At 35.7% G+C, this 26,702-nt stretch overlaps 1 protein-coding gene across 4 annotated transcripts in view; it reads right to left on the minus strand.

Annotated features, from left to right (window-relative positions):
* The window catches only part of LOC108733634 (stress-activated protein kinase JNK), a 289,264-nt gene that overhangs the window by 20,624 nt on the left and 241,938 nt on the right, over nt 1-26,702 (minus strand). For 2 of the 4 annotated variants that reach the window (XM_018464880.2, XM_025973445.1), the window contains one exon: nt 7,294-7,445. In XM_018464880.2, the coding sequence (XP_018320382.1) occupies nt 7,294-7,409 (116 nt within the window). In that variant the 5' untranslated portion in view covers nt 7,410-7,445. Of the gene's footprint in view, nt 1-3,405; nt 3,624-7,293; nt 7,446-22,679; nt 22,726-26,702 lie in introns of those variants that run through there. The other 2 variants (XM_025973444.1, XM_018464878.2) reach the window with 2 other exon arrangements.

A 26,702-nucleotide genomic window follows, 5' to 3' on the forward strand; every position in this document is an offset into this window, starting at 1 on the left:
TTATATAACTTTCTCAATATTTTTATGTATTTTTTCATTAGTTTTACCTTTGAATATTGTTTAAGAATGACTATATAAATATTTACATGCCTAGAAATGTATAAAAATTGGCATATTTATTAACTTTGAACCCCCATAACTTTTTATGGGGGTGAGACTGCCACAAACTTTTTATGGTACAGTGGTGGGGGAGACCTCCTCTTTCGATCCCACCCACCCCCACCCCCTTCATCTAGACCTTTACCTTACTTTTAATAGTTAAATGTTTCAAAATTTCTTTTTATCAGAATGAAATGCTTAAGTTTGGTAAATTCATGTGGTACGTTTTATACAGAGAAGGCCCTTAAGAATATCGACTTGTCGAATTGAATCCATGACGAAGCAAACTCTATCTAGCAGGCACATAACCAAACAGAACAAAAAATTCAAAATGATCAGTATTTTGTCGAAATCGTCCGACGTGGAACGGGATTTCATTTAAAAAACGCATTTATAATTTTTCCTAATAATGTCTTTTTTATTTAAAAATCAAAACGGCGCGCCATATGTTTGTCTGTAAATAGTAAGCATGATACCATTATTTTTGTATGAGTTCATCTATTTTTATGTATACTTCGTTTACTTTCTGTAGCGATGTGACCTTCAGTTTGACCGGCGCAAAGTAGAAAAGAACAGCACTGGGCCAGAAAAGAAAGGAGACAACTCTCGGCCAAACTCTTAACCGGTGAGGAGCGTATAATCCGCACAGTACTGCACGGAAAAATTGGCCATTTTATCCACTACAACTACATTGCTCAAATGTGCTGTTATTGGTACCATTTACTACTGAAAGTATCAACGAGATTTTTATTTATATTTGAAGACATATTAAAGGCTTTAACGCTTGTTTTCGACTCGCACTACTATCCACGATTGAAAAAAACTTTTGGCAGCTATTGCATGAAAAAGTATGTTTAATGAACAAGAGTCGAGAGTATAATGAGCTTTTTCTCCCTACCTACGATTTTGCCAGCGCGCATCCAAGACATTGGAAGGGGCACATCGCTAGAGAAAGTAAATGAAGTATACATTTAAGTGATTCGAAATGAAGAAGGTTTTATCTACATCATGCAACTTTTAATTTAAAATATAATTTACTCACTACTACTACTACTAACACACACTACATGCAACGAAAAGCCCTGTTCATGCTATATTGTGATTGAAAATATTTTTAAATCTGTGTACCTACTGTCTGTTTGCTGAGAATGTAATGGTGCGAGTCCAATAGTGGTAGAGATAGTAATTTAAGCCTTCATACACGTGTAATTACATTTTGTAACTTTATGGGAATGATCTCACATTTCATACAAAAACCACCTACACTTCCACTAAAAAAACTACAAATAACGGTCTGCTAAACTATACTTACAAACTAAAAGAGTCCAGTGTGACCCTTAACAACAATATTAACACGACGCCAATGACGTTTATCGCAATGTTATCAATGATTTCAGAATTTTTCAAATTTAATGCACTTTGCGTTAAACTTTAACGCCTTTTTAAAGTATCACTATATTTCTGAAATTCATAAAAATTGTAGCTTTAAAGTATTAATCATACAGATCTTTAAAGATACTTTGTACTTTTGTATTTATTTTAGTTTTTCCGCTGTTACACTCAAAGCCATCTGTAACACTTCAAATGTCTTGCTACTGCTTTATACAGGATGTTTCTGAAATAAGTAGCAAGTTTTAGAGGGTGTTAAATAGATGCAATAAGGAATCGCAAGTAAAGCACCGTGGATAAGGGACAAAAAATTGTAAAAAATCAGAAGACAATTTGCTATAATAACTAAGTAGCTACATCAATGGAGAATGTAAACAGTGCCGGTTGTAATAATGACTAATAAAGCTATTACTACGCTACTACACATAATAATGTTTAGGGGCTCATTACGATAAAATTAATTACATAATTACTTCGTTTATCGCATATAATATGCAGTACCTATACTAGTAAGTACACTTTGATATGGTATTAAGAACGCAAAAGAAAGAAAAAATTGGAGTTAAATAAATATTAATAAGTACTCTAGATAGGTAATGGTAATTGTATTAATATTAAGGTAAATTTCCGAACCACCATTGAGATATTGTTAAGGTATGTCACCATATTTTTTATGGGAGATACGCCAATAGCTGTATCTTCCCACTAGAAAAAATTAATGATAACATCATACACATACCACAAAAATTGTTCGAAAATCGAAACCCGTGCTAAAAAACAGGTTTTGCGCCGTATACTAAAATAAGTTTTGAATCGCACAAAAGGGTCCGAAATTTGGATTACGCGTCGGCCAAGGTACAGAACCCGTATGTCTAATCCAGCATTCAAGAAACCGTTCGTTCACAAACTCACCCACAGATCAATGCAATAATGCTATTCCGCACTAACAATGACACTGAGACAGACTTATTGTCGATAACTTCGATTGGCTGCATACATACAAGCCTACAACGTTAAAATAACAAAAAACTACTTTAGGCTGGCTGTATCATAAACATCGTCAATGATGAGTACTGAAATACAACACGCATGCTTTAGGTGTTTTATTCCCACTAGTCATTAATGCTGTTGGGCGGACAGTCCCTCCGGACTACGCCGGAAGGTAAGGCGGAAGGCTCTCTTCAGCCTCCTTTCAGAAATTGTGGGAATGGGTGCATGGTGGTTCGGGTGAGAAAGTTGAGACGGACGAAATGAAGACAGAAGAGAATGAAAGATTATCTGTGGAATATTACTGCCCCATCATTTGCATAAGTGATCCAAGGAAACCACAGAAAAACTAGGACCGAATGCTAAGCAATGGACTAAACTTCTAGGCCATTCCGCTCGGTTCATTGTCTGTACTTTGAAATAAGTTTTTCTCGAAAACGGCCAAGTATCGGGCCAAGATACATTTCCTTAATGTTCTTGTTTCATAGTGCCCTATTGTCTCCTGCAAGCTTGCTATTTATTTCAGAAACAGTATAGGCGACCTACAATCATCCCACGATTTAATAGTTTTATATATACACGGAATAGTCGTCATAGACAGCACACTCATATTTCTTTTATGTTGAATGAACAATGTTTTTAAAATAAATTTTAGAAATTTATTTGGAAATGAAAAGTATTTTGTAGGAAATGTGAGATCACTGTATTGTAATTAGTTTATTAGTACATACTTATGATTAAAAGACTTATATCGGTTTTATCGTAAGTCGACTCGTTTTTCAACTTCATGCAAATTAATAGATTAAAGGATTAGTTTAAGTAGTTAGTTTAATATCTTAAATTAATACAATGGTTCATTTTTCACCATCATTAGAAAGCACGTAACCTCGGTACCATAAAGCCTGTGTACCTAAACGGATCATCACTTACCAAACCAAACCTTGGGCTCCTCCACCTTTTGGTTCGAGGTTCTGATACCGTTCCGGTACGTTAAACTCGGTATCATCAAAGACCCATTTTTTAAAACCTGCTCTTATTAGATCTTCCGCCATTTTGCAAATAGTGCAAAAACAGGAAGGAACAAAACCAAACAAACGAATACAACGGCTACAAACTCTTGCAAAAATGACTAAAGCAGCGCAAATTAACTAAAATAGAAAAAAAAAACAAAATCAAAAGTAAAAAAAAGCAATTCATGAATTCATAAAAGACAAAAGTAGAAGCTACTTGTATATCAACACTAGACATAAAACAAAATGAAACCAATAACATGAAGTTGTCACAGCCATCTAACGTGAATGACCATTTCATAAACAATCTAACGTACCTATACATCATTGATCTTCTTATGAAATACCTCAAATCCTTTTGGCAATTGGCAAAATGACCATGAGAATAACAATAAAAAGAGATATTTATAAATTTATTTAACCGACATGCTTATGATACTACTGTTCGTTTCAAGAAGTTGGAGATATGCCCCTTCCATTTATTAGGATACGCCGTAGCATATTTCCAAATTCAATCGTATTTGTCTGCGGAGGAAATGACCGATCATCGAGCGAGAACTAGACAAAAGTGTACAGTACCATTTGCAAAATTATTTAAACTGCCTCGTTAAATTTTAAGAATATGCTTTATTTAAAAGCATATTTAGCCAAAAATAATAACAAGTGAATTAACTTAACGTTCTACACACCTATAAAACTTTTGCTTTGTTTTCTATTGTTAATTTATATACATTTTTGTTTTAAGAAATTGCTAAACATTTTCGTCTAGTACTGTACATTTCTAGTCGATCTCCTAAGACCGCCAAACGAGACCTCTGCTCGTTCAAGCTTGTTCCAACTATTTCTGTCTTGCTCACGCCTAGTGTGTATTCTTTCTATCTTCGGGCAATTTCTTCAAGGTCACAATTCTAGCAAATTGAAATAGACTGTACATACATATGTATTTATTTAAAGAATGCGTTTGAGTACATTTGACAATTCACAATTGACGTTGCGCGCGCAACACTTGAACCGTCTCATGCCGTAGTTTTACTCTCTGCAAGCTTAAAGAAATATAACTTCAAAAATAAATTCGTCGTTTTTTTAAAAATATGAAGGCACAAAATGGTGTAGGTATATACTTAGCAGCAAACTTAAATTTTAAAAAATAGGACGTCCAAAAACTAGAAACAACAATGTTTAGAAGTCTAGATCTGGTGCAACATCAGCATCTGGCTCATTAGAGTTCTATGGTCAAAGTATACTAATATAAATCTAACAAGTACTTAACAGTGTAGGTACTAGAATGGGTGGATCGGTACAAAATGTATGCTATTGAGCCTTTTTACCCGCAAAGTTAGTAGTAACTATCTTTAATTAATAAAAATAAATTATTGTAATACAACTAATATAATTAATAAACAATTGTGACAAAATAGCAATACTGTTTGTATTATTTTCATTTTCAATTCACTAATTGTAAAAGATATTTGAAGCATTATATGAGAAGACGACCAATGAAGTTAACCTTTTAACATAACATGGTTCCTGTTCGTCAAGAGGCAGAAATGTTCTAAAATACTTAGCATTATGGTGTAACATTTGGTCATTCCAGTGTCTCATGGTGTTTCATGAAATGATACGGTCAATTACAATAGAAGGCTGCGACAAAATGAAACGACAGTTGTAACTAATTGAAAAGACTTCCAAGTTTACAAACGTTTACACAGAAGGATATCCCAGGGTCGATGAGAATGAAGTTTTATAATCAATGTTTACGATATTTTTTATGAAATAAAACGCATATGTTGATAACTGATTAACTAAAATGAACTTTCTTTCGACTTCTATAAGGAAGCGAAAAATTAAATCAACATTGTCAACAAAATGCTCATAACGTACCGTTTTTGGCACCTTTTCGTAAACAAACGATAGAATATTGCTTTCATTGAGAAACAATTCATAAATAAGAATTACAACTGGACATCTTTCTAATGCAACTGTATAGAGTATACTACATAAAATACAGTTCCATTTAAAAGAATTTATTAGCTATTGAGTCGCAAATTATACAATGGAAAATTCATCCTCATATTTATTTATAGGGTACAGTTAAACCATTAATATACTCAAGATTCGTCTTGTCTAAAAACAGCAAAAAGCTAGCAACTTTTAGTCAACAGGTCATTTGGTATTCTCTCCGTGGTTTAGAGATTCATAGGGAGTTGTTCAGCTCTCATATAACTGCCCACATTGTTGTCCGCCCTCATTTATTATTAAAGCCGGACGGTGCCGAACGATGCTAGATACGTTTGAAACGTTTCTAGATTTCCATTGCAGGCAACCACAGGGAATTTCATCTTTCATCCTCTCCCATGTCACGTCTTTGAAAATTTTTCTAAATTTTTTGTTTATTTAATTTAGAGAAAGCACTATATACTCAAAAAGTGATTGGACGGACGTTGTTATTAAGATAAACATAATGTAATTACAATTTTTTAAAGATATTACTTTACTCGTTTTTTTTTATGGTGCACATAAAGTCCCAATTAAAGAATTAGTAGAGCACAATCACAACCAACTCGATATTTCCGTAAAGATTTCAATACTTTCACAGACGAACAAAGAAATTTGAAGTGATCAGTGTTTTGTCGAAACTGCCAGGCGCGGATCGCGATTTCGATCTTGTTGGATCTCATCAGCGCGTCACAGACAGTTTCGACAGAACACAGACCAACTCTACCTGCTGCCTTAAGACAACGCGTTTTATGAAATCTTACAAATGGCGCGGTAAGCGCCATCTGTAGTACAATGCTACATTTAGGGGAATTCCGTTATGCTCAACAAGGTCAATTTAAATAGATGGATGATGGATATCTACTACTTGCTGAACTGAATCCACAGCGTAGCTCACCACTACAAGATTTTTAACAATTTGTTTATCATCAGTAATGTTGATAGACAGAGTTTCGCGTGGAATGCTCACTCCAAGAATTTATCAGTGAGTAGGGGATTTAATAATACCTAAGATGAGTCTTCTTTTTTTGGCTTGTATTTTCCTTTGTTCCAGTCTTCATTTTCTACTATATAACTAACCTATAAATAATAGTGTTTGACAAGGGCCTTACGAATTATTTAATTGATTATGCGTTCCTATCACTGCGTTGCAAATTCAATAGTTATGTCTATAAGGACTCTTACACAGTTTCAGATTTGTGTATTAAAATATATTTTTTTAAATTGCAAGATTTTATGTAAACAGAAACATGTATGAAGTTTCCTTTCACCTTTTTCTTGGCTTCAGATGGGTTGTTTAGCAAATTATAAGATCTTTAATTTTCATAGACAGAAAAGGCATGGGCATAGGGAGAAGACCTGCCATAAGGAGTGATTACTCCCCATTTGGCAAACTAAGCCACGTTCAATTTACTATGTAAGAGAGACTCTCAAGAAAAAAATTTTTTACTTATTCCAGCCAAAATGCTTTCAAATTACTTGAAGCGGATAGCACTTAATAGCACAGATCCACAGTACGTTGTTGGACTAAAATCCCGAGGGTTGTTAGACTAAACCTTTGAGTTGTCTCCCACGTGAACCCCTCCCTTACCCACGTTTGTGGAGCTTTCGAGAAATTCGCCACCTGGGCTCAAACTGTGTCAGCATCTTTACTCATTGACCATTTGAAGGTGATTCGCAAATTGTACAAATAAATCAGGTGGGTAACTTAATATTAAGTAAATATTACTGCGACGACTTTTTTAGTGCACTACAGAAAATGCTACATGAAAAAACAATGCAAAATATAGTAATTAACAAAGTTATTACTTACCAAACTATACCTTGAGCACCTGATCCAATTGGTTTCAAGTTTTGGTACCTTTTCAAAATGGTAAACTTTGTATCTCCCACCTCCACGGTGTAAAATTGATGAGAAAGCCGGGACATCTTAATGTTTCTGTCCCGAAAGAGCACTACTGTTGTCTGAAACAAAAGAAAAGACTCATCACTTTTGTATAGCTATCTATATAAAAACGAAAACGAAACTTTCCCGTCAGTGGGGGTACCATGAACGCAAGGGTGTCTTAAGGGTTAAGTGATGCAGCATAGTAAATATTAGGAAGGGAGTTAAACAAGGATGTACATTTTCACCGCTACTTTTTAATTTTGATATGTGTTCAGAGTCAAGGCCGTTCCTTTTTGATGCAGGCCATAAAGTGCCTGCATGCAGTTTTTAGAATACTTTGCAAATTTACAAGGCGGTATGGTGTTTATTTGGTAGTAGACCCTTAGATGCATCGGTACAACGTTTAAATTAGTTTATAGAGATAACGGTTGAAGAAGGATCCTTTACGATCCCAATTTAGTTTCAATTTTATTATAGGGTGTTTTTTTATGAGCCTAACGGTTAAAAGTACCGTTTGTTGATTTCTTGATGTGCCGATCTTTTCTCAGATTGTAAACTTCCCTCTTTCCAAAATTTAAGTTGAAAGCCCGCCTTCTAAATTTGCACCAAATTGGTTTGAAAGGGTTAATCACCAATGGTAGTACTAGCCACACCCTTGGTGTTTTCCTCCTAGTTTTAATGTAGATATAAGATGTGACCAAGGACTTCAAAAGAAGCACTTGAACTAAGTCAGCACAAAATGCAAGGGACACTTGTATAGTTAATCTTACTAATAATCGATGGAGATACTCTGTACATATTGTAAATACATAATTAAGTTGACTTCGCTGCAAGAGTTATATTTTTTTCTACCTTCCACCAAAGAATTAAACAACACGCCTTATTAATTTAACGCGTGTGCTGATATTCCACTTACAATAGTAATATCTGCCTGTGAAATTTAACAATATGATACGATTAATAATATTAAAGGCAGGAATATGCTTAGATTTCCGGATGATATAGCAGTATTAGCAACTAACGAAGAAGAGTTAGCTATAGCTTTAAATCAAATGGAAGTGGTATTGACTGAAGAGTATAGTATGAAAATTAATAGTAAAAAAAAAACAAAAAATTGCTATGTAAGAAATGCTAACGTAGAGTAAGAACTAACAGCGAGGAAGGAAAAGTAGATGAAGTCGTTGATTTTCGATACTTAGAAAGTCAAACAATCCAGATAGAATAAGCGCTAGAGAAACAGAGAATACCACTGGGTCGAAAAAGAAAAAGTTAGAAGCGTCTGAGGAGGTTGTTAAAAATATCGCGGATTGAAAAGGTAAGCAATCTGAAGGTAATATTAGAAAGAGAAGGAGAATGGTGGGCGTTATGGAAGGCAATAAGGAATAGGCGAGACAGGTAAGGTGGTAGGACATCTTCACAAACATGACGGGCTAGTTATAAGTATATTAGAAGCAGAAACAAGAGTTAAGAGGGTTTAAAGTAGAATACTGTTCGCAAACAGTTCGAGATATTTGGTTTTCTAGAAATGTGACGACTGCCTGAAGATATTAGAAGAAGTGGAGGTCAGAGGCGGCTCTAGCCCAAGTAGCGCCCGTGTGAAATTAATACTCTGGTGCCCTCTAGTAGGCGCGCGGTCAAAATGGATATTTTAAAGTTATATCATAGTAAAATAAAATTATATAAGTAGGATAGACGATAGCCGTTGGGGCGGAAAGGTGCTCGAGTGTTAACCACGTGCCGGAAGACGCAGTGTGGGTAGGCCCCCCACAAGATAAACCGATTATCTGATCAGGGTCGCGGGAAGCCGCTAGATGCGGGCAGCGCAAGATCGGTCGTTATGGGGGAGGCCTATGTCCAGCAATGACGTCTTTCAGCTGATATGATTGTAATAATGATGATGATGAAAGTCTGAAACACCAGTAGGTTCTTAGAAATGTACGACCTATCAAAAGCCCCCACTCTTGCGTTCTAAGAAATTTAAATGGACAACTACTTTCTTCCAACCTATACCTCGAAAAAAGAGACTAGGGGAATTGTAAGTAGAAGTGTGGGAGACGAAATTGGACACCGAGAAAAGGATTAGGAGAAATATAAAATAACTATCCAGAGTCTATTGTAGCTCATAGCCAATACTTACCTTTAATATCATTTTAATCAAAACAAAAGTCGATTCAAACGAATCAAAACAGGTGTCGGCACGCCTCTTTGGTACTGATGCGACACTACGCCAATATAATCTTTAATTATCTGTTTAAAGGCTGAATTCACGTTGAAACAAAAGTTATCGTGTGGAGGGTGGAAAAATATGACTAAATTGTTTATATTTTTTAAAGGAACCGCTTATGGTGCGCCTTGCTTTGCTACCGCCGCCACCTTACGTCGGCCTTAACACGGGTGCAAGGCCTTTGAGAGGGCCGACGCCGCGAGCGACTCAAGCTCATTGGTGGTGTCGCGAGCGCCCGTGTACTATAGGTAAAGCCGCCTCTGGTGGAGGTGCGTGTCCAACCAGTCTTTGGGCTGAAGATCTTATGACCTTACCTATTAATAAAAATTCTTTTCTCTTCACAGACACTTCATCAGCTCTCTATCAAAATGTGGCGAATACAAAAAAAACGTACAATTTTGTATATATATTTTTTTGTATATTAATGTTTCATATTTTTGTACATGTGTAAATATTGTAAACCTTTCGCTTCTTATCTTGTGCATGCCTTTGTTTCTTTTCAAACTTAATTCTATTGTTCCGCTATCGCTATCTTTACCTAGAATTTCATCGTCTTCGATACCTATTTAACAACCCTTATTAATAGCTGGCTTTCCCTCGCTTACTTTTTCTTCGAATTCTATTCTATTCAATTTCAACTAGTCTGTACATGTTCTGTTAATACTTTTCCTTCTAGAATGTTCTCCCTCTATTTACTAACAATCCTGTTGTATAAATACCCTTCAAATTTCCTACTTATTAACCAGTGTTCAGTAACCAGTAACCAGTCTACCTCTTGATAATTCGTAAGTGTTTTATATTGTTATTATTTGTTGTTGTTCTTATGTTGTTTTTGAGTGTTGTTCAGTCTTATTAAACTTTTGTATATATTCTTCTTTTGTGTTGTGTTTTGTTTTGTGTTACGTTCCTTTTGGTACAAAAATTATTAGTGCTTTTATTAAAGGCGCTAAAAAAATATACACATTTCATGTTTTTGTGCCCATCATCTCTTAGGAAAGAGAAAAGTAAAAAATCTGATGAATATACAATGCATCCAGAATGTAAACACACAATGCAGACATTACAATGATTACTACCACAGCCGTCTCTAATACAAGCCATGCTGAGAAATTTGGCAACAGCGCATTGCTTCGATGTGAGAGTCCTATTCTGCGAGTCTTAGTTGTTATTACTACACGTCGTTACACATGATTTTTAGACACCCATAACGATAAAAATGAATTGAATTATTAAATAACTAACATTTGTTCATCACTGATAGTATGTGACGTTATTTAAAATACACTTCAACATGTAGGTATTAAGAACAAAATAGAAAAGACAAAAGATTAGGTGTAAACATTGTTAGGTACCTACATGAATTTCATCTCGATAATTGTAATTTTATTAAAGCAAATTTCCACACCACAATTGAAGTACTGCCAAGGGGCGTTAGCTTTTTTTGGGGTTCGCCAATAGCCCTGCCATCCCATTAGAAAAAACTAATTATAATTTCTAATTTACAGATTTTTGCTGTCTTACATTTAGCTGAATTAGAATTGGAGTGGCAGGACTCTTGCTTTCTATAATTTATAATTTTAACGTAATCATTAAGCAAAACATTAGCAAAAGAAGATAAAATTTGGAAGAATATATCTTTATAGTGTTTTCCAAAACTAAATATTTTTGAAAATAGTTAATTTTCCTAAAATTGGTTTTTGGTGTTCAGCCCGTAAACATTGTGTCTGCAGATTTTCGTTATTACTTATTTCTTCAAGAATGGCATAAATGTGAAAAAAAAAAACTATACTAATATTATCAGTAGGAACAGAAAGTCCTCCCCTTTGTAAATAATCAAAATAAATATCTCCAACGCAAGAGCCTTTATTGTTTATTATGAGCGAAACACAATTGTTGCAAGTTATCTTTTTACGAGCAGAATGAACTGCATATCCTGAAATGGAAATTTTTAAGGAGTCATCTAAATCACAATTCATTAAAAAATCGGAATTTAAAATTTCAATAAACTGACTTATGTTTAAGGGAGACTCTTCAACAATTTAAATTCCTGTTTCATTATTCTCTGGTAATTTAGGATATGCTAAAAGCACACTCAAAACATTACCGGCAGTGGATACTTTTTTTTACTGTTTTTATAATGTCACTTTCGTTAAAGTGATGTATGTAAACTCCAGAATATTTTCATGGAGTCCAATCTTTGCGAGGTATAGTACTTATGCATTTTTTTCGCATTTCATCATTTTTTTGGGAATAAAAATATAGGCATACTTGTACTTACATTTTAAAGACGATTTATAATTTGAATTGCAACTGGGAACACAACGACGAGAGGCATTTTGTTAAGAAATAAACAAGAAAATGTACAACTAAAACACACAATCTGACCTAAAACATTTTCACTTCTTTCACATAATAGTTCTGCAATTAAAAACTGCATCCAAAGGTATTAATCTCTATAACACACTATAATCATCCTTATTGCACATTTACTGCACGATATTACCGCTAAAATTAAAATATTATAGAACAACGAAAAAAACACAACAACCATTGTATTAGTTGTAACTCTCATTAACTGGGAAATCCTGGGACTCCCACAGTGTTGCCAAGTAAACCTTCAGCATGGCTAGTAAGTAGAGACGGCTGTGTTACTACATATTACTCTATGGTTCTTTATATCTTTACATCCTTACGAGGTTTTCCCATTAGGAAAAAAGTTGATTATCAGTAATTGGTTTCTGTAATTGATATTGTTATTACATTGTTTTCATATAATGAAAGAGTTTTGCACGACACAATAACAAAAAAAATCAAACGCGTGTAGTGTACTGTCTTTTTTCACTATTTACAGTAACATTAAGGAAGGATGTAGTGTAATAGAGAAGAAAGAAAGAAAGAAAGTTATAGTTAAGGTTAAAGAATGACGGTGAGATAACTGATAGCGCGTTCTGATCTGTCCTAGGCTCTCTAATTTTGGTTTTCAGAGTTTTTAAAAGGTTGTAGGAAACTGATAAGGGGAACTTTCACGAAGGATTGTAGTTTGATGTTATTCGATGGAATACCAGGAAAGAGGATAAAGGAGATGACCGTGACCCAGGTAACAGGGGTAAAAATGTGTAAGTTGACAGGATGTAGGAAAGGGTCACTTTCTGTACTTATTGTGAAGTTTCGAATAACACTAACTGAGATGGAGTATACTATAGGATAGGCTTGAGCAGGATTTGTAAAGAATTTAAAAAGAATAGACGAGTTTGAAAGCAAAGCTGTAAGTTAAAAATATACAGAAGAAAAGTGAAATCTGAAAACTACGAAAAGAGCACTATTGAGAAGGGTATATAAAAGAAACAGTGTAGACGTAAGTTATTGGAAATGAAAACAGACATCTTTAGTAAGTGTGAAAGAGGGTAGAAAAGAAGTAAAAGTTAGAAAGCGGAGTTTCCAGAAATATACACGATAGAATTATATACGGAAGATGAAAGTATACACAAAAAGACAAACGGATTCGGAAAACAGAAATGCAAATGTACAATAAATTAGTTACGGAATATAAAGATACAAAATTTACAGAAACACAAAATATACAAGACTAACAAGAACGAGTGTGGCAACAAACGTCACAACACTATCAAGAAGTTCTGCAAAGAACGCTTTAATTGATTAAATAGACATGTTCATTTTAATTATCGACTAACACTAATACTCGATAACTGTATCCAAGTAAATCGGTTTACTCCATGGATGAACAACGTGAATCTCTTGTATCAAGTAAAACTGCCAAGTGTGTCAGTGAAGATGATTTTCAAATCGTTTACGCGAACAACGGGAAAAATATTGCAATGGCCCAGTGCCAACATCGACCTTGCAGACGAGCGGGTGTTACGATGAGAGCCTAATAACGCCCGTCTGGTATGTGATTTATTTTTGCCAGAATGCTACGTGTCTGCATTCCAACAAGAGATTCATACATAATTACATACGTTTATATACGAGGGTGGATTGATAAGTTTCCGGCCTGACCAAGAAAAACAAGGTTTTTAAAAATTTTTTTTTTTTATTTCTCAACATAATCTCCTCCAAGGCTGATACATTTCTCATAGCGGTGTTCCAGTCTATTAATGCCATCTCTATAGACTGATTCGTCAAGCTCCTCAAAATAACCATTTACAGCTTCGATTACTTCTTCATTGTCCGCAAATCTCTTACCGCCAAGCCATTTTTTGAGATTAGGGAACAGAAAATAGTCACTCGGGGCTAGGTCTGGAGAGTAAGGAGGGTGCGGCATCAATTCAAACTTTAGATCGTTGATTTTAGCCGTCGCAACGATTGACGTGTGCGCTGGTGCGTTATCGTGATGAAACAAGATTTTTTTCTTCGCCAGATGAGGTCGTTTAATTTTCACCTCGTGGCTCAAACGTTGCAATAAGTCTGCGTAGTATTGACCAGTGATAGTATTACCCTTTGCAAGGTAATCAATGTATATAATACCTCTTGCATCCCAAAAAACAGTAGCCATAACCTTGTTCGCCGAAAAAATTGTTTTTGCCTTCTTTGGAGTTGGTTCCCCTGGTCCAATCCACTGTTTAGACTGTTCTTTGGTTTCAGGAGTGTAGTGGTGGACCCACGTTTCGTCAACGGTTACGAATCGACGCAAAAATTCGCTTGGATTACGCTTATACAATGACAAATTTGCGGTAGAAATGTTTTTTCGAATCAATTTTTGGTCGACTGTTAGCAAACGCGGCACCCATCTTGCACAGAGCTTTTCCATATGCAAATGTTGGTGCAAAATATGTTGCACACGTTCATATGACATCTTACAGGTCTCAGCTATCTCACGCACTTTCAATCTGCGGTCTCCCAGCACTATTTGATGAATTTTTTCGATCATATCTGGAGTTGTGACCTCAACGGGGCGTCCTGAGCGAGGCCCATCAGAGGTGCTCACACGACCCTTTTTAAACTCGGAAACCCACTGCTTAACGGTTGAATATGACGGGGAGGATGTCCCCAGTGTTGAGTCCATCTCTTTTTTAATTTCCTTCGGCGTTAACCCCTTCAAATAAAAGTATTTGATGACAGCACGATTTTCCTGCTTTTCCATTTTTACGAAAACCACAGAGGCGTCTTGTTCAGCGTGCTGTCAAACCTACACTAGCAAGGAGATCGGGCTGAAACTATAGCTACAAGCTATCCAAGGATGGTACTATAGAATGTCACCTCAAGGTAGGCCTAGTGGCGTCATCTCTTGGTTAGGCCGGAAACTTATCAATCCACCCTCGTAGACCGGCGCGTCGCGGGAGACTTAATGCCATTTTCTTTTATACGCATAGTGAGACAGAGTCGATCTTAATTAAGAAGTCACAATAATTTTACTTTTTGGACATACATAGAAGAGGTTCCTTTTTAATTCATTTTCTTAATATTTATAACACTCATAGTACTTATTAGCTATTGGCGTGAAGTTGGCCCCCCCAAATTAGAAAATTATTGATTTTGCGATGCCAATAGTTTGTTAGTCGTTTGTTGGTATTTGTTAGTCAATTTTTATTGTTTGTTAGTTGATAGTTTATTAATAAATGACACCCCCAAATTAGAAAATTATTGATTTTGCGATGCCAATAGTTTGTTAGTCGTTTGTTGGTATTTGTTAGTCAATTTTTATTGTTTGTTAGTTGATAGTTTATTAATAAATGACAATTGAAAATTCAGCGTGAAGTTGGCCCCCCCAAATTAGAAAATTTTCGATTTTGCAATGCCAATAGTTTGTTAGTCTTTTGTTGGTATTTGTTAGTCAATTTTTATTGTTTGTTGGTTGCTATTTTTTAATTTATAAGCAAAAAACCAATCGCTCATCGGACATCATATCGTATTGTCGCGCGCGCAACGATGATCGGGCCGTCGCGCATGCGCGATATTCAATTCAGCTTATTCAGCCGTTCATATGGTTCATATCAGTTCATATATCACCAATTGTCACCATTCCCTAACATCACAACTTTGGTCTTTAAAAATCTTTTAACAAGTTTTGGCATAAGATAACTTTTGATCACTTTAATAAAAATCATGATACATAAAGTGTTTTTATTAGTGAACAAAAAAAACATAAATGAGCGATTGGTTTTTTGCTTGTAAATTAAAAAATAGCAACCAACAAACAATAAAAATTGACTAACAAATACCAACAAAAGACTAACAAACTATTGGCATTGCAAAATCGAAAATTTTCTAATTTGGGGGGGCCAACTTCACGCTGAATTTTCAATTGTCATTTATTAATAAACTATCAACTAACAAACAATAAAAATTGACTAACAAATACCAACAAACGACTAACAACCTATTGGCATCGCAAAATCAATAATTTTCTAATTTGGGGGGGCCAACTTCACTCCATTTTATTAGCTTCCGTGAATAAAGTGCATATACAATAAGAGGTCCTCAATCCGAATCAGTCGAAACAATGCCGATTCTAAGTACCGAAATATTCCGATTACTGCACTCAATAAATTCCTGTTTAGGCCATTGGTATAAGGTTGGTACATCGTAATTATTCAAAACTGCAAGCTAACATCTACTTACCTACCGAATCAGTAGGTCAATTAGCAATTGTTTAAATAGCGAAATCAATAATAATCGAGAAGAGTCGAATCCAAGTTAACGAACAAGCAAATAATGCAGGCTGGTGAGGCGGCTTGCTGTTTTCACTGACTCTGTGATAGTTTCCTGCGATTTTCTATATTCCTCAATTACATAATAAGGTAGACTAATATTTTAATTATACTATTAAAACATTTATTAATTATTGTTAAATTATTGTTTGAGTAAATAAATTGTTTTAATACTTTAACTAACGTGAAATTGTTAAATAAATTGTTGACTAATTTAGTAGTTACATTTCTCAATAAATATAAGAAAAGGCCTCAACAGACATAAATCTAACAAATAACATACAATACATGAATACATAATAAATATAAAAGAAATACCATACGGATGCCGCTAAGTAGAAACTGATTGAATTCGGAGTTTCAATGTCGTATTTCCCTGCTTGATTCTACCAGGGCCGGATCAGCCCTTACCTGTACCTTCAAGTATGTTTTTCTTGACACCGGTAAATTTTTGGACCACAAAACACATATTTAATATTCTTTATTTTTATAGGGTCGTATCACCTCCTGCAGGCTTGCTACTTATTTAAAAACACTCTGTATAGGTAATCATGCTTATACGAAACAATTACATCTTAGTAGAATGCGACTGATAACTACAAGACCAGTCGCCGTCGAGACTTCGAGATATAATCTACGTTCACGTTGTCAACGCAGCACTACCACTGAGGATGTCAGCCGCAGTAGCTGACGAAACGTCTGGACAGAATAGTTCACTTAGACCACGGCCCTATAGCCCGAATCTTCATTCTACTATGGATTCCGACCGTGAAAGCCTTTGTTCTTATATAATTACATCCTATAGTCGGTGATTTATCGAGACTGACAAGAACTTAACTCGTATAGCATAATTAAAGGACAAAATGTTGTACTAAGAATAATGACCATTTCACCACACAATGGCTTCTTCAGGTAAAAAAATACAGTAACTCTAACATTTTTTTTTACTTTTTAATTTATACAACGAAGACGCGATCAACATCATTAAAGACAGTACAATTGCGCGGATAGATATACAGACGCAAAAGATTAGTATGCTTAGATTTGCAGATGACATAGCAGTATTAGCATCTAGCAAAGAGGAGTTACGAAATAACTTTAAATAAAATGGAAGCGATATTGACAAAGTAGGGAAAGAGGGAATATAAACATAGCAGACGAAAAATTAGAAGAAATGACTTGATTTTACCCTGCTTTCACACATACGGTTTTTTGCCGTGGCCGTGCACGGCAACAGTGCCGTGTATAAAAGTAATACATTGGTTTATATGCAAGCTTTCACACAACACGGTTTGCTGCCGGAGCCGTTCACGGCTGCCATCGCGGCACGGCATGGGGACTACAACGGCACGGCGCCGTAGCCGTACACGGCAACGTAGCCGTACACGGCAACGTAGCCGTGCACTGCAACAAGCAAGTGTATAGCAAGTGTATAGAAGTATTCACACGTGCCGTGTGTTCACACGACAAAAATTGTTTTCAGGATCGAGATATAATCAGGATCGTTTTTCTCTCTCAATTGTGCAGGTAACAGAAGAAATTATACAGTGTGGCGGATAATAACACCGCTATATTTAATTTAAAACATATATTTGACTAAACATTATATTACACCCTTTTGTTAATATTTCTACTCGAATTCTTTTGTATCTGTCTTTCTATTATTATTATTCTCTGTGAAAATATTTGGAACAGTGTATTCAAATTGTTTTGTATTCAATTCTATCGCTATCAATAACTTTTATTACTTGTACTTTCCAGTAATCCCTATTAATATTTCAGCTTCGCATACTAACTTAGCATAATTCATCGAAACTCCTAATGGATATTCGAAAATAATTAAAAAATTTGGAGCTATTCTCTCGTAGTTCATGAAATAATATTACAAATTTACCCATCAATTGTCTGTTTTCAAGTAGTGGATGCCATATCAGTAGTAAAAACATGCGTTTTTTTCTTTCGTCCATTTTGGTCACGTATCAAAACAAAACTAAACCCGAAATGAAAAACTGTGTGCAGTGTGATCGCAAAGCAAAATGAAATGACGGCACGGCACGGCACGGTTGCCGTGAGAAAACCGTCTGTGTGAAAGCAGGGTGAGACAAGCAAGTGTATAGAAGTATTCACACGTGCCGTGTGTTCACACGACAAAAATTGTTTTCAGGATCGTTTTTCTCTCTGAATTGTGCAGGTAACAGAACAAATTATATAGTGTAATTTGTAAATAATTAAAAAATTTGGAGCTATCCTCTCGTAGCTCATGAAATAATGTTACAAATTCACCCATCAATTGTCTCTTTTCTTGTTTTTTGTGTTTTTCTGCGATTAAGCCATATCATTAGTAACAATATGCGCTTTTTTCTTTCGTCCATTTTGGTCACGTATCAAAACAAAACTAAACCCGAAATGAAAAACCGTGTGCAGTGTGATCGCAAAGCAAAATGAAATTACGGCACGGCACGGCACGGTTGCCGTTAGAAAACCGTCTGTGTGAAAGCAGGGTTAGGTATCTAGGAAGTCATATAACTCAGGACGGAAGAAGTAGTAGGGATATAAAGCAGACGATAGCGCAGAGTCGAGTCGCATTCAATAAAAAGAAGTTACTACTACGTTCGCGAACGGTTAATTTAGAAATTCGAAAGAGACTGTTAAAGGTGTATGTTTCGAGTGCTTCGCTGTACGGGTGCGAAACATGAGTGGTGGGCGCGACTGAAAAGTTAGAAGCGTTAGAAATGTGGTGCTACAGGCGAATGATAAGGATACTGTAGATAGAGGTTAGAAATAAGAAGATATTAGAAACAATAGGAGAACAGAGGACTTTATGGAAGTCAATAAGAAATAGGCAAGATAAGTTGGTCGTACACCTTCACAGGCATGAAGGTCTAGTCAGTGACATATTAGAGGCAGAAACGGGAGTTAGAAGGGGTAGTGGTAGTCCTAGATTAGATTACTGTTCGCAAATAGTTAAGGATGTAGGTTGCTCTAGTTTTAGGGAAATGCGAAGATTGGCTCAAGATAGGAAATAGTGGAGGTGCGTGTCCAACCAGTCTTAGGACTGACGACTTTATGATGATGAACTCTAACGTTTACTTTCCTTATGACTAAATCGGGCATTGCCGATATTAAAGTGGAAGAAGTTACCTTTAAAATGACGTGGGCTTTATAGTCACATAACTTGTTAATTTTCACAGGCAGATATTCGGGAACTTACTATTGTAAGTGGAATATCAGCACACGCGTTAAATTAATAAGGCGTGTTGTTTAATTCTTTGGTGGAAGGTAGAAAAAAGTAGAACTCTTGCAGCGAAGTCAACTTAATTATATATTTACAATATGTACAGAGTATCTCCAACGATTGATTACTATGATTATACAAGTGCAAGTCTTGGTTCAAGTGCCTGTCACTTCTTATATCTACAACTTAAAAACTAGGAGGAAAACACCAAGGGTGTGGCTAGTATCACCATTGGTGATTAACCCTTTCAAAACAATTCGGTGTAAATTTAGAAGGCGGACTTTTAACTTAAAATTTTGGAAAGAGGGAAGTTTATAATCTGAGAAAAGATCGGCACATCAAGAAGTCAACAAACGGTACTTTTAACCGTTAGGCTCATAAAAAAACACCCTATAATAAACTTGAAACTAAATTGGAATCGTAAAGGATCCTTCTTCAACCGTTACCTCTATAAACCAATTTAAACATTGTACCGATGCATCTAAGGGTCTACTACCAAATAAACACCATACCGCCTTGTAAATTTGCAAACATTCTAAAAATTGTATGCAGGAATTTTATGGCCTGCAAAACGAAGAACGGTCTCTGAACATAACTAATACTTCTTTAAAATTTATTATTTTAAACGAATGTGTCAAAAATTGCAATAAGTTGCTTTACAACCTAATACGTAACACTTGTCGTGGCAACTTCAGCAGGTTAAAGTATTTTCTTCTGTCGATTTTGAATAAAAACAAAACTAATTGTGAACTAGTTACCTCCAAATTTATCAAATAAAAAAGGTCGTTAGTATCAAGGGGGATGTAACTTACGAGGTAATTTATTGAAGGTAACGAGGGACATACTACCGTAGTAATGGCTTGTAGGTCCATCCTACTATCAGGAGAAAACTGATAGATAGTTATTACATTGAACCGCTCGACGCTAAATGACTTGTAAGGGAAAAGGGAAGGAATAAACGGTTACGATGTTAAAGTGGCAAAAGGCATATTTTGAAAATATGATTTAAGAGGGTGGTTAACCGATATGGAACTTTTTAGGAAAATCAATGGTCCATCTTCCAAGTCACGCAACATTAAATGTATAATGTTGAATACAAAAAGTAACTTGTACTTAAACAGATTATTCTGTAGAGAGCACTAGTAGGTTTGTGTGCGATCGGGCACACGTGTGCGTGAACTGCGGCTGTGTTCTGGGAAAGCAGTTAAACTGTTCAAAGAAAAAATAAACAATCCGGATGTTTCCAGAAGGCTCCAGAAAGTAAACAAAAGAGTATTTAAACGAAGAGACGATCGCCGAGAGGAGGAGAAATAAATTGACCGTTGCAGAAGTGAATTCAGAAATAAATGGACAGTGATAACAGTGAAATAAAAAGCGCCGTGAATAGTGATATATCAACAGTAGTGTAAATAAATAGAATAATTCATAACCTAAGTTTAGTAATAATTTAATAGTGTTCTTAAGTTCTTTTATAATTAGTGTAAACAAATAGTTTTTTGTCGTTATCAGTCTTAAGTAAGTTAATTTTATTAATCCCACGAACATTACAATACTGTTTACTGAGTTTGAACTTGACAGTCAGTATTCATATACATACATACATACATACATACAAGGTGTTTCAAATATACCTGGAACACATGGATAACTTTTCATGATTGAATTCCCATGAAAAACATTTCATGAAAACGTTGTAGCATATAAGACAAACCACTTAATTGTGAGACACCACTGCCACAGTGATTTTGCAGATCGTTTGTAGGCGAACCTAAAAAATTTAAATGGGAACTGTTTTGAGCCCCAAATTCGAAAATAACAAAATTTTGCCCACAGACACAATCACGCACTCAGTAGGACGTTTAAGAAAGTTACCTTAAAGTTAAATCTTACTGTAAGGCCTTTGTCTTTCTCCAAAGGAGGAAACACATTAAAATACATCACGGGTACAGTTAATATAAGGGTCAATATACAGTATTGGGATTGTAACGGCCCCATCAGAAATCTTTCAGAAAATCGCGTCAGTAGCCCTTACTATGTCATAGAGCGTGTTTGTGTCAGTCGTAAGTGTACATTTTTACATTTTATTTTTACTGGCGTCACTCTTCTGGCGTTTTGTATGCCAGGGGAAATACATTAAGGCCAGGGAATAATTAAAAATGTAACTTATCATTATTTCCTATTTTAACATCTACTTTTATTTGTTTCAGTTCTCGCTTATGTCATATACAATGGCAAAAATTCAAAAACAAAAGGGTAGAAAGGCTGACAAAAAAAATGTGAAGCTGAAATATTACGTTATCGGAGAATAAAAAATGATCCAGTAAGGAATCCCCAGTAAAAAGAAAAACTGAAATATCAAAGAAAAAAAGAAAACGGACAAATAAAAAGTATTAAACATATGACTCAAAGGGAATAACTATTAGAAAAATATGAAGAGAAAGTTAAAAAGCTCAGAGATCGATTAAAACTTCAGTCTATTGAAAATTGTCCTGTAACGCCGCCTTAATTTGATAATGAAGAACGTATTCCGGTCCTTGAAGTACAAAATAATGTTGCACGAGCCACTAAAAAACGATCAGAAAGTCAACAGAAATTACGAAATATAGTTATTAAAAAACAAAAAATGAAATAGAGCTATTACGAAAGAAGGTGAAGATGTGTTAAAAGAAGATAAGATGCGTAGAAAAACAGAAAATGACCCCGAACTCGAAAGTTGCCAATCTGCTAAAAGATAATAATGAAGAGAAGGTAGAATGGTGTCTTTCCCCTAACTACCCATTTTCCCCTGGGGGTTATAAAACTTAAAAAAAAAATTGATCTTCTGGCCCATTACATTAGACATTGTTACACATTGGGAAGTTGAGAGACACTTAATCTTAATTCAAAAACATAACTTTTTTTCTAGGGTCACTGAAAATACTTTTATCATATATTCACCCATATATTAAATAATACATGTTCGGACTCTACCCGGGTAAACTGCATTCTACCCGCCTAGCCGTCGTCGCCGTTTAGTTAAATTTAGATTTGAATGGTATGAGTAAAGTGCTACTCACGTACCATTTATCAAGGGCGTAGGTTGAGTTACGATGTGAAAGGTCACCATAATTAAAAACATAAGTATGCGTTTATCCGTCAATGCTTTTAGTGTGACTTTTGTAATTAGAGGGCTAAAAAATCTTACCAAGAACGATCCATTGTAGTAATGGTGTTTCAGGACGGATCTGACTCTGAAAAAGAAAAAAACACTTAATTTTAAAGCAATTCTGAAAGTATTTTACAAGATTAATGATCTAACTCAGTATAAATAAATTCTAAACAGCAGGTTTACTATTTTAATTTGCTCTGAGCTCTCCCTCCTACCGAGCAGGGCTGTCTCGTAGAGAATATCATCGTGACATCGTGAATCAACAGTATGAGTGCATATATAGTATGTTCTGAATTTTTATACCTTGGTAGAGCTTTCGAATCGCATATAAAACAGATTTAAGACCGCTTATAAAAAATTTAGGCATCTTAGCTAACATCAAAGGAGTAGCCCTACTGTATAGCAGAGCCGGGCAAACTTTAACTTCGTAGTGAAGTTAGATTGGGTCACTCCATACCCTTCAATCAGTACGAGAGAGTAAATGATGACCCATATTGCTTTCTCTTTTTCTTCTCCCTTCCAGTCCCATATCAAGCCCGTTCATTCCGTAGACGAGCGAAGCCTGTCTCGCAACTTAAATAATACCTACGAAAATTTTCTAATGATCGTCCCGCAGCTCAGGAGTAGCATGCCGGACTACGGTCGCAATTGGGTTCGGCCATGGAAGAGGGGACTCACCTACGAAATGGAAGGGATAATAAAAGGAGAGAATCATCTCACTCGCATTCGCAGGAGCAATGAGGAGCTCCTTGGCTATATCTGAGGAGCACTCGGGAGTCAAAAGAGCTGAGCTTGCCCGGCTCTAATATAGAATATTTGATACTGGGAATAAGAAATCAATGGCGAAGGCTATGTATTGTAGCGAGCACGAGCGTGTTTTTGTGCGTGGACGGTTTATCGATTCGCCGACTAGCCGCAGGCGCCTTTCTTCATGTGCGCCGTATTTGTAAATGTATGTGTCGTACTTGCGTTCTGGAAAAGCAGTTGAGCAGTTCAAAGAAAAATTAAACGATCCGGATGTTTCTAGAGGGTTCCAGAAAGGATACAACAGTATTAAAAGGAATAGAAAATCGCCGAGATGGAGTAAAAATAAACTGATCGTTGCAGAAGTGAATCCAGAAATGAATTGACAGTGATAGCAGTGATATAAATAGCGCAGTGAATAGTGATATATCAACAGTAGTGTAAATAAATAGAATAATTCATAATCTAAGTTTAGTAATAATTCAATAGTGTTTTTAAGTTCTTTAATAAATAATCAGTGTAAATAAATCGTTTTTGTCGTTATCAGTCTTAGAAGTTAATTTTGTTAAACCCACGAACATTACAATACCTACCACAAGGAATATAAAAGATACCTTTCTGCTAGTCGCAGGTAACGAAATACATACGAGGGTGGATTGATAAGTTTCCGGCCTGACCAAGAAAAACAAGGTTTTTAAAAATTTTTTTTTTTATTTCTCAACATAATCTCCTCCAAGGCTGATACATTTCTCATAGCGGTGTTCCAGTCTATTAATGCCATCTCTATAGACTGATTCGTCAAGCTCCTCAAAATAACCATTTACAGCTTCGATTACTTCTTCATTGTCCGCAAATCTCTTACCGCCAAGCCATTTTTTGAGATTAGGGAACAGAAAATAGTCACTCGGGGCTAGGTCTGGAGAGTAAGGAGGGTGCGGCATCAATTCAAACTTTAGATCGTTGATTTTAGCCGTCGCAACGATTGACGTGTGCGCTGGTGCGTTATCGTGATGAAACAAGATTTTTTTCTTCGCCAGATGAGGTCGTTTAATTTTCACCTCGTGGCTCAAACGTTGCAATAAGTCTGCGTAGTATTGACCAGTGATAGTATTACCCTTTGCAAGGTAATCAATGTATATAATACCTCTTGCATCCCAAAAAACAGTAGCCATAACCTTGTTCGCCGAAAAAATTGTTTTTGCCTTCTTTGGAGTTGGTTCCCCTGGTCCAATCCACTGTTTAGACTGTTCTTTGGTTTCAGGAGTGTAGTGGTGGACCCACGTTTCGTCAACGGTTACGAATCGACGCAAAAATTCGCTTGGATTACGCTTATACAATGACAAATTTGCGGTAGAAATGTTTTTTCGAATCAATTTTTGGTCGACTGTTAGCAAACGCGGCACCCATCTTGCACAGAGCTTTTCCATATGCAAATGTTGGTGCAAAATATGTTGCACACGTTCATATGACATCTTACAGGTCTCAGCTATCTCACGCACTTTCAATCTGCGGTCTCCCAGCACTATTTGATGAATTTTTTCGATCATATCTGGAGTTGTGACCTCAACGGGGCGTCCTGAGCGAGGCCCATCAGAGGTGCTCACACGACCCTTTTTAAACTCGGAAACCCACTGCTTAACGGTTGAATATGACGGGGAGGATGTCCCCAGTGTTGAGTCCATCTCTTTTTTAATTTCCTTCGGCGTTAACCCCTTCAAATAAAAGTATTTGATGACAGCACGATTTTCCTGCTTTTCCATTTTTACGAAAACCACAGAGGCGTCTTGTTCAGCGTGCTGTCAAACCTACACTAGCAAGGAGATCGGGCTGAAACTATAGCTACAAGCTATCCAAGGATGGTACTATAGAATGTCACCTCAAGGTAGGCCTAGTGGCGTCATCTCTTGGTTAGGCCGGAAACTTATCAATCCACCCTCGTAGCTGTCTATGGTAGATATCTGTACTAATATAAAGAGGCAAACTTTGTAAGTTTGAATGTAGGAGGTAATTTCCGAAACTACTCATTCGATTTCAAAAATTCTTTTCCAATTTTCAAAATAGACCTTCAGGAAGAGTTTAGCATGTAAATTATTTTGTTAAAATAAAAGCGCTATTCCTGTAACGTAAGTCTACGAAAAAATGGTAGAGCGAATGCCAAGCGGGCGATGCCGCAGGACAGATGGTCCTATATACGTATAAAAAGAAATATTTTTTGTTTAATCGTGAGAAGTTTCGCGAATTATAGTGTGAAAAAAGTTAGCTTCTCAAAAAAAATGGTACACAGATAAATCGCTTTATTAGAAACATCATGTTTTATATACACGAGGAGCATTTACATTTACATTTAGTTACTCTATACCTGCATTTGAATTTTACAAACTAAACATTTTTATTGTTCTAGCTTCTCTGCTATTTTCGTCTTCCATAATATTTCTCTCGTCTTTTCTAAACTGTCTTTTCCTTTTGTTTGAATTTCCCATTTTTTCACACCATTTCCCATTACTCCACATCACTCAAAAATGTGTTCGAGCGTGTTTGGTTCCAATCTTCACAATTTATATACTTTCTTCTCTACTTCTTCCCAGTATCTTACCGTCCTCCTATTCTCACCTCCCACTCTAAATCCTGCTATTACAAATAATTTGTTTTTACTCTTTGTTCTTTCGTCTTTCAAATAATTTGGTATTTCCTCTCTTTTTTTTTCATATTTTCCTGCAGTCTTGTGTAAATTTTAAGATTCTCATTTTTCTTTTCTCTTGTTCTTATCAATTTCTTGAGTTAAACTTTCCAGCTCTTTTCATAGGCTTCCATCTTTTTCCAGTTTCCTTTTTTTCTTTCGTTTTTTCATCCTTTTCTTCTGATTTTCTTTTCCTTGGTTTCAATATCGGATATGTTTTATCCTTAACTTATATTCATTCTTTTACATATTCTCTTCCGAATTTAACACTTTTTCTTCGTACTTAAAAGCTTGATCTCCAACTTCTCCGTTTCTGTTTCTTCTTGTAATAGAGACATTTTGCAATATTTCAGTCTACTCATGAATGCTTAATTTCTTTTCTTTTTTCGCATCCTCATATTTCGTTTTCTTTTTGTGGAAATGAAAGACAGTTTTCGTATAATAAACAAATACTTTATTAAATTATATATTGACCGTTCTGGTCCAACACCTTTTGCCATCTTTCTGGCAGTAGCATAATTCCACGCTCATAAAATTTTTGGTCTTTGCTAGCTAAAAACTGATCGAGGAGGTTTTTGACCTCCTCATTTGAGGTGAAGGTTTTACCGTCTAAAAAATTTTGGAGTGACCGGAACAAA

Source organism: Agrilus planipennis, unplaced genomic scaffold (genome assembly GCF_000699045.2).
Source record: "Agrilus planipennis isolate EAB-ADULT unplaced genomic scaffold, Apla_2.0 scaffold67, whole genome shotgun sequence".
Classification (NCBI taxonomy): Eukaryota; Metazoa; Arthropoda; class Insecta; order Coleoptera; family Buprestidae; genus Agrilus; species Agrilus planipennis.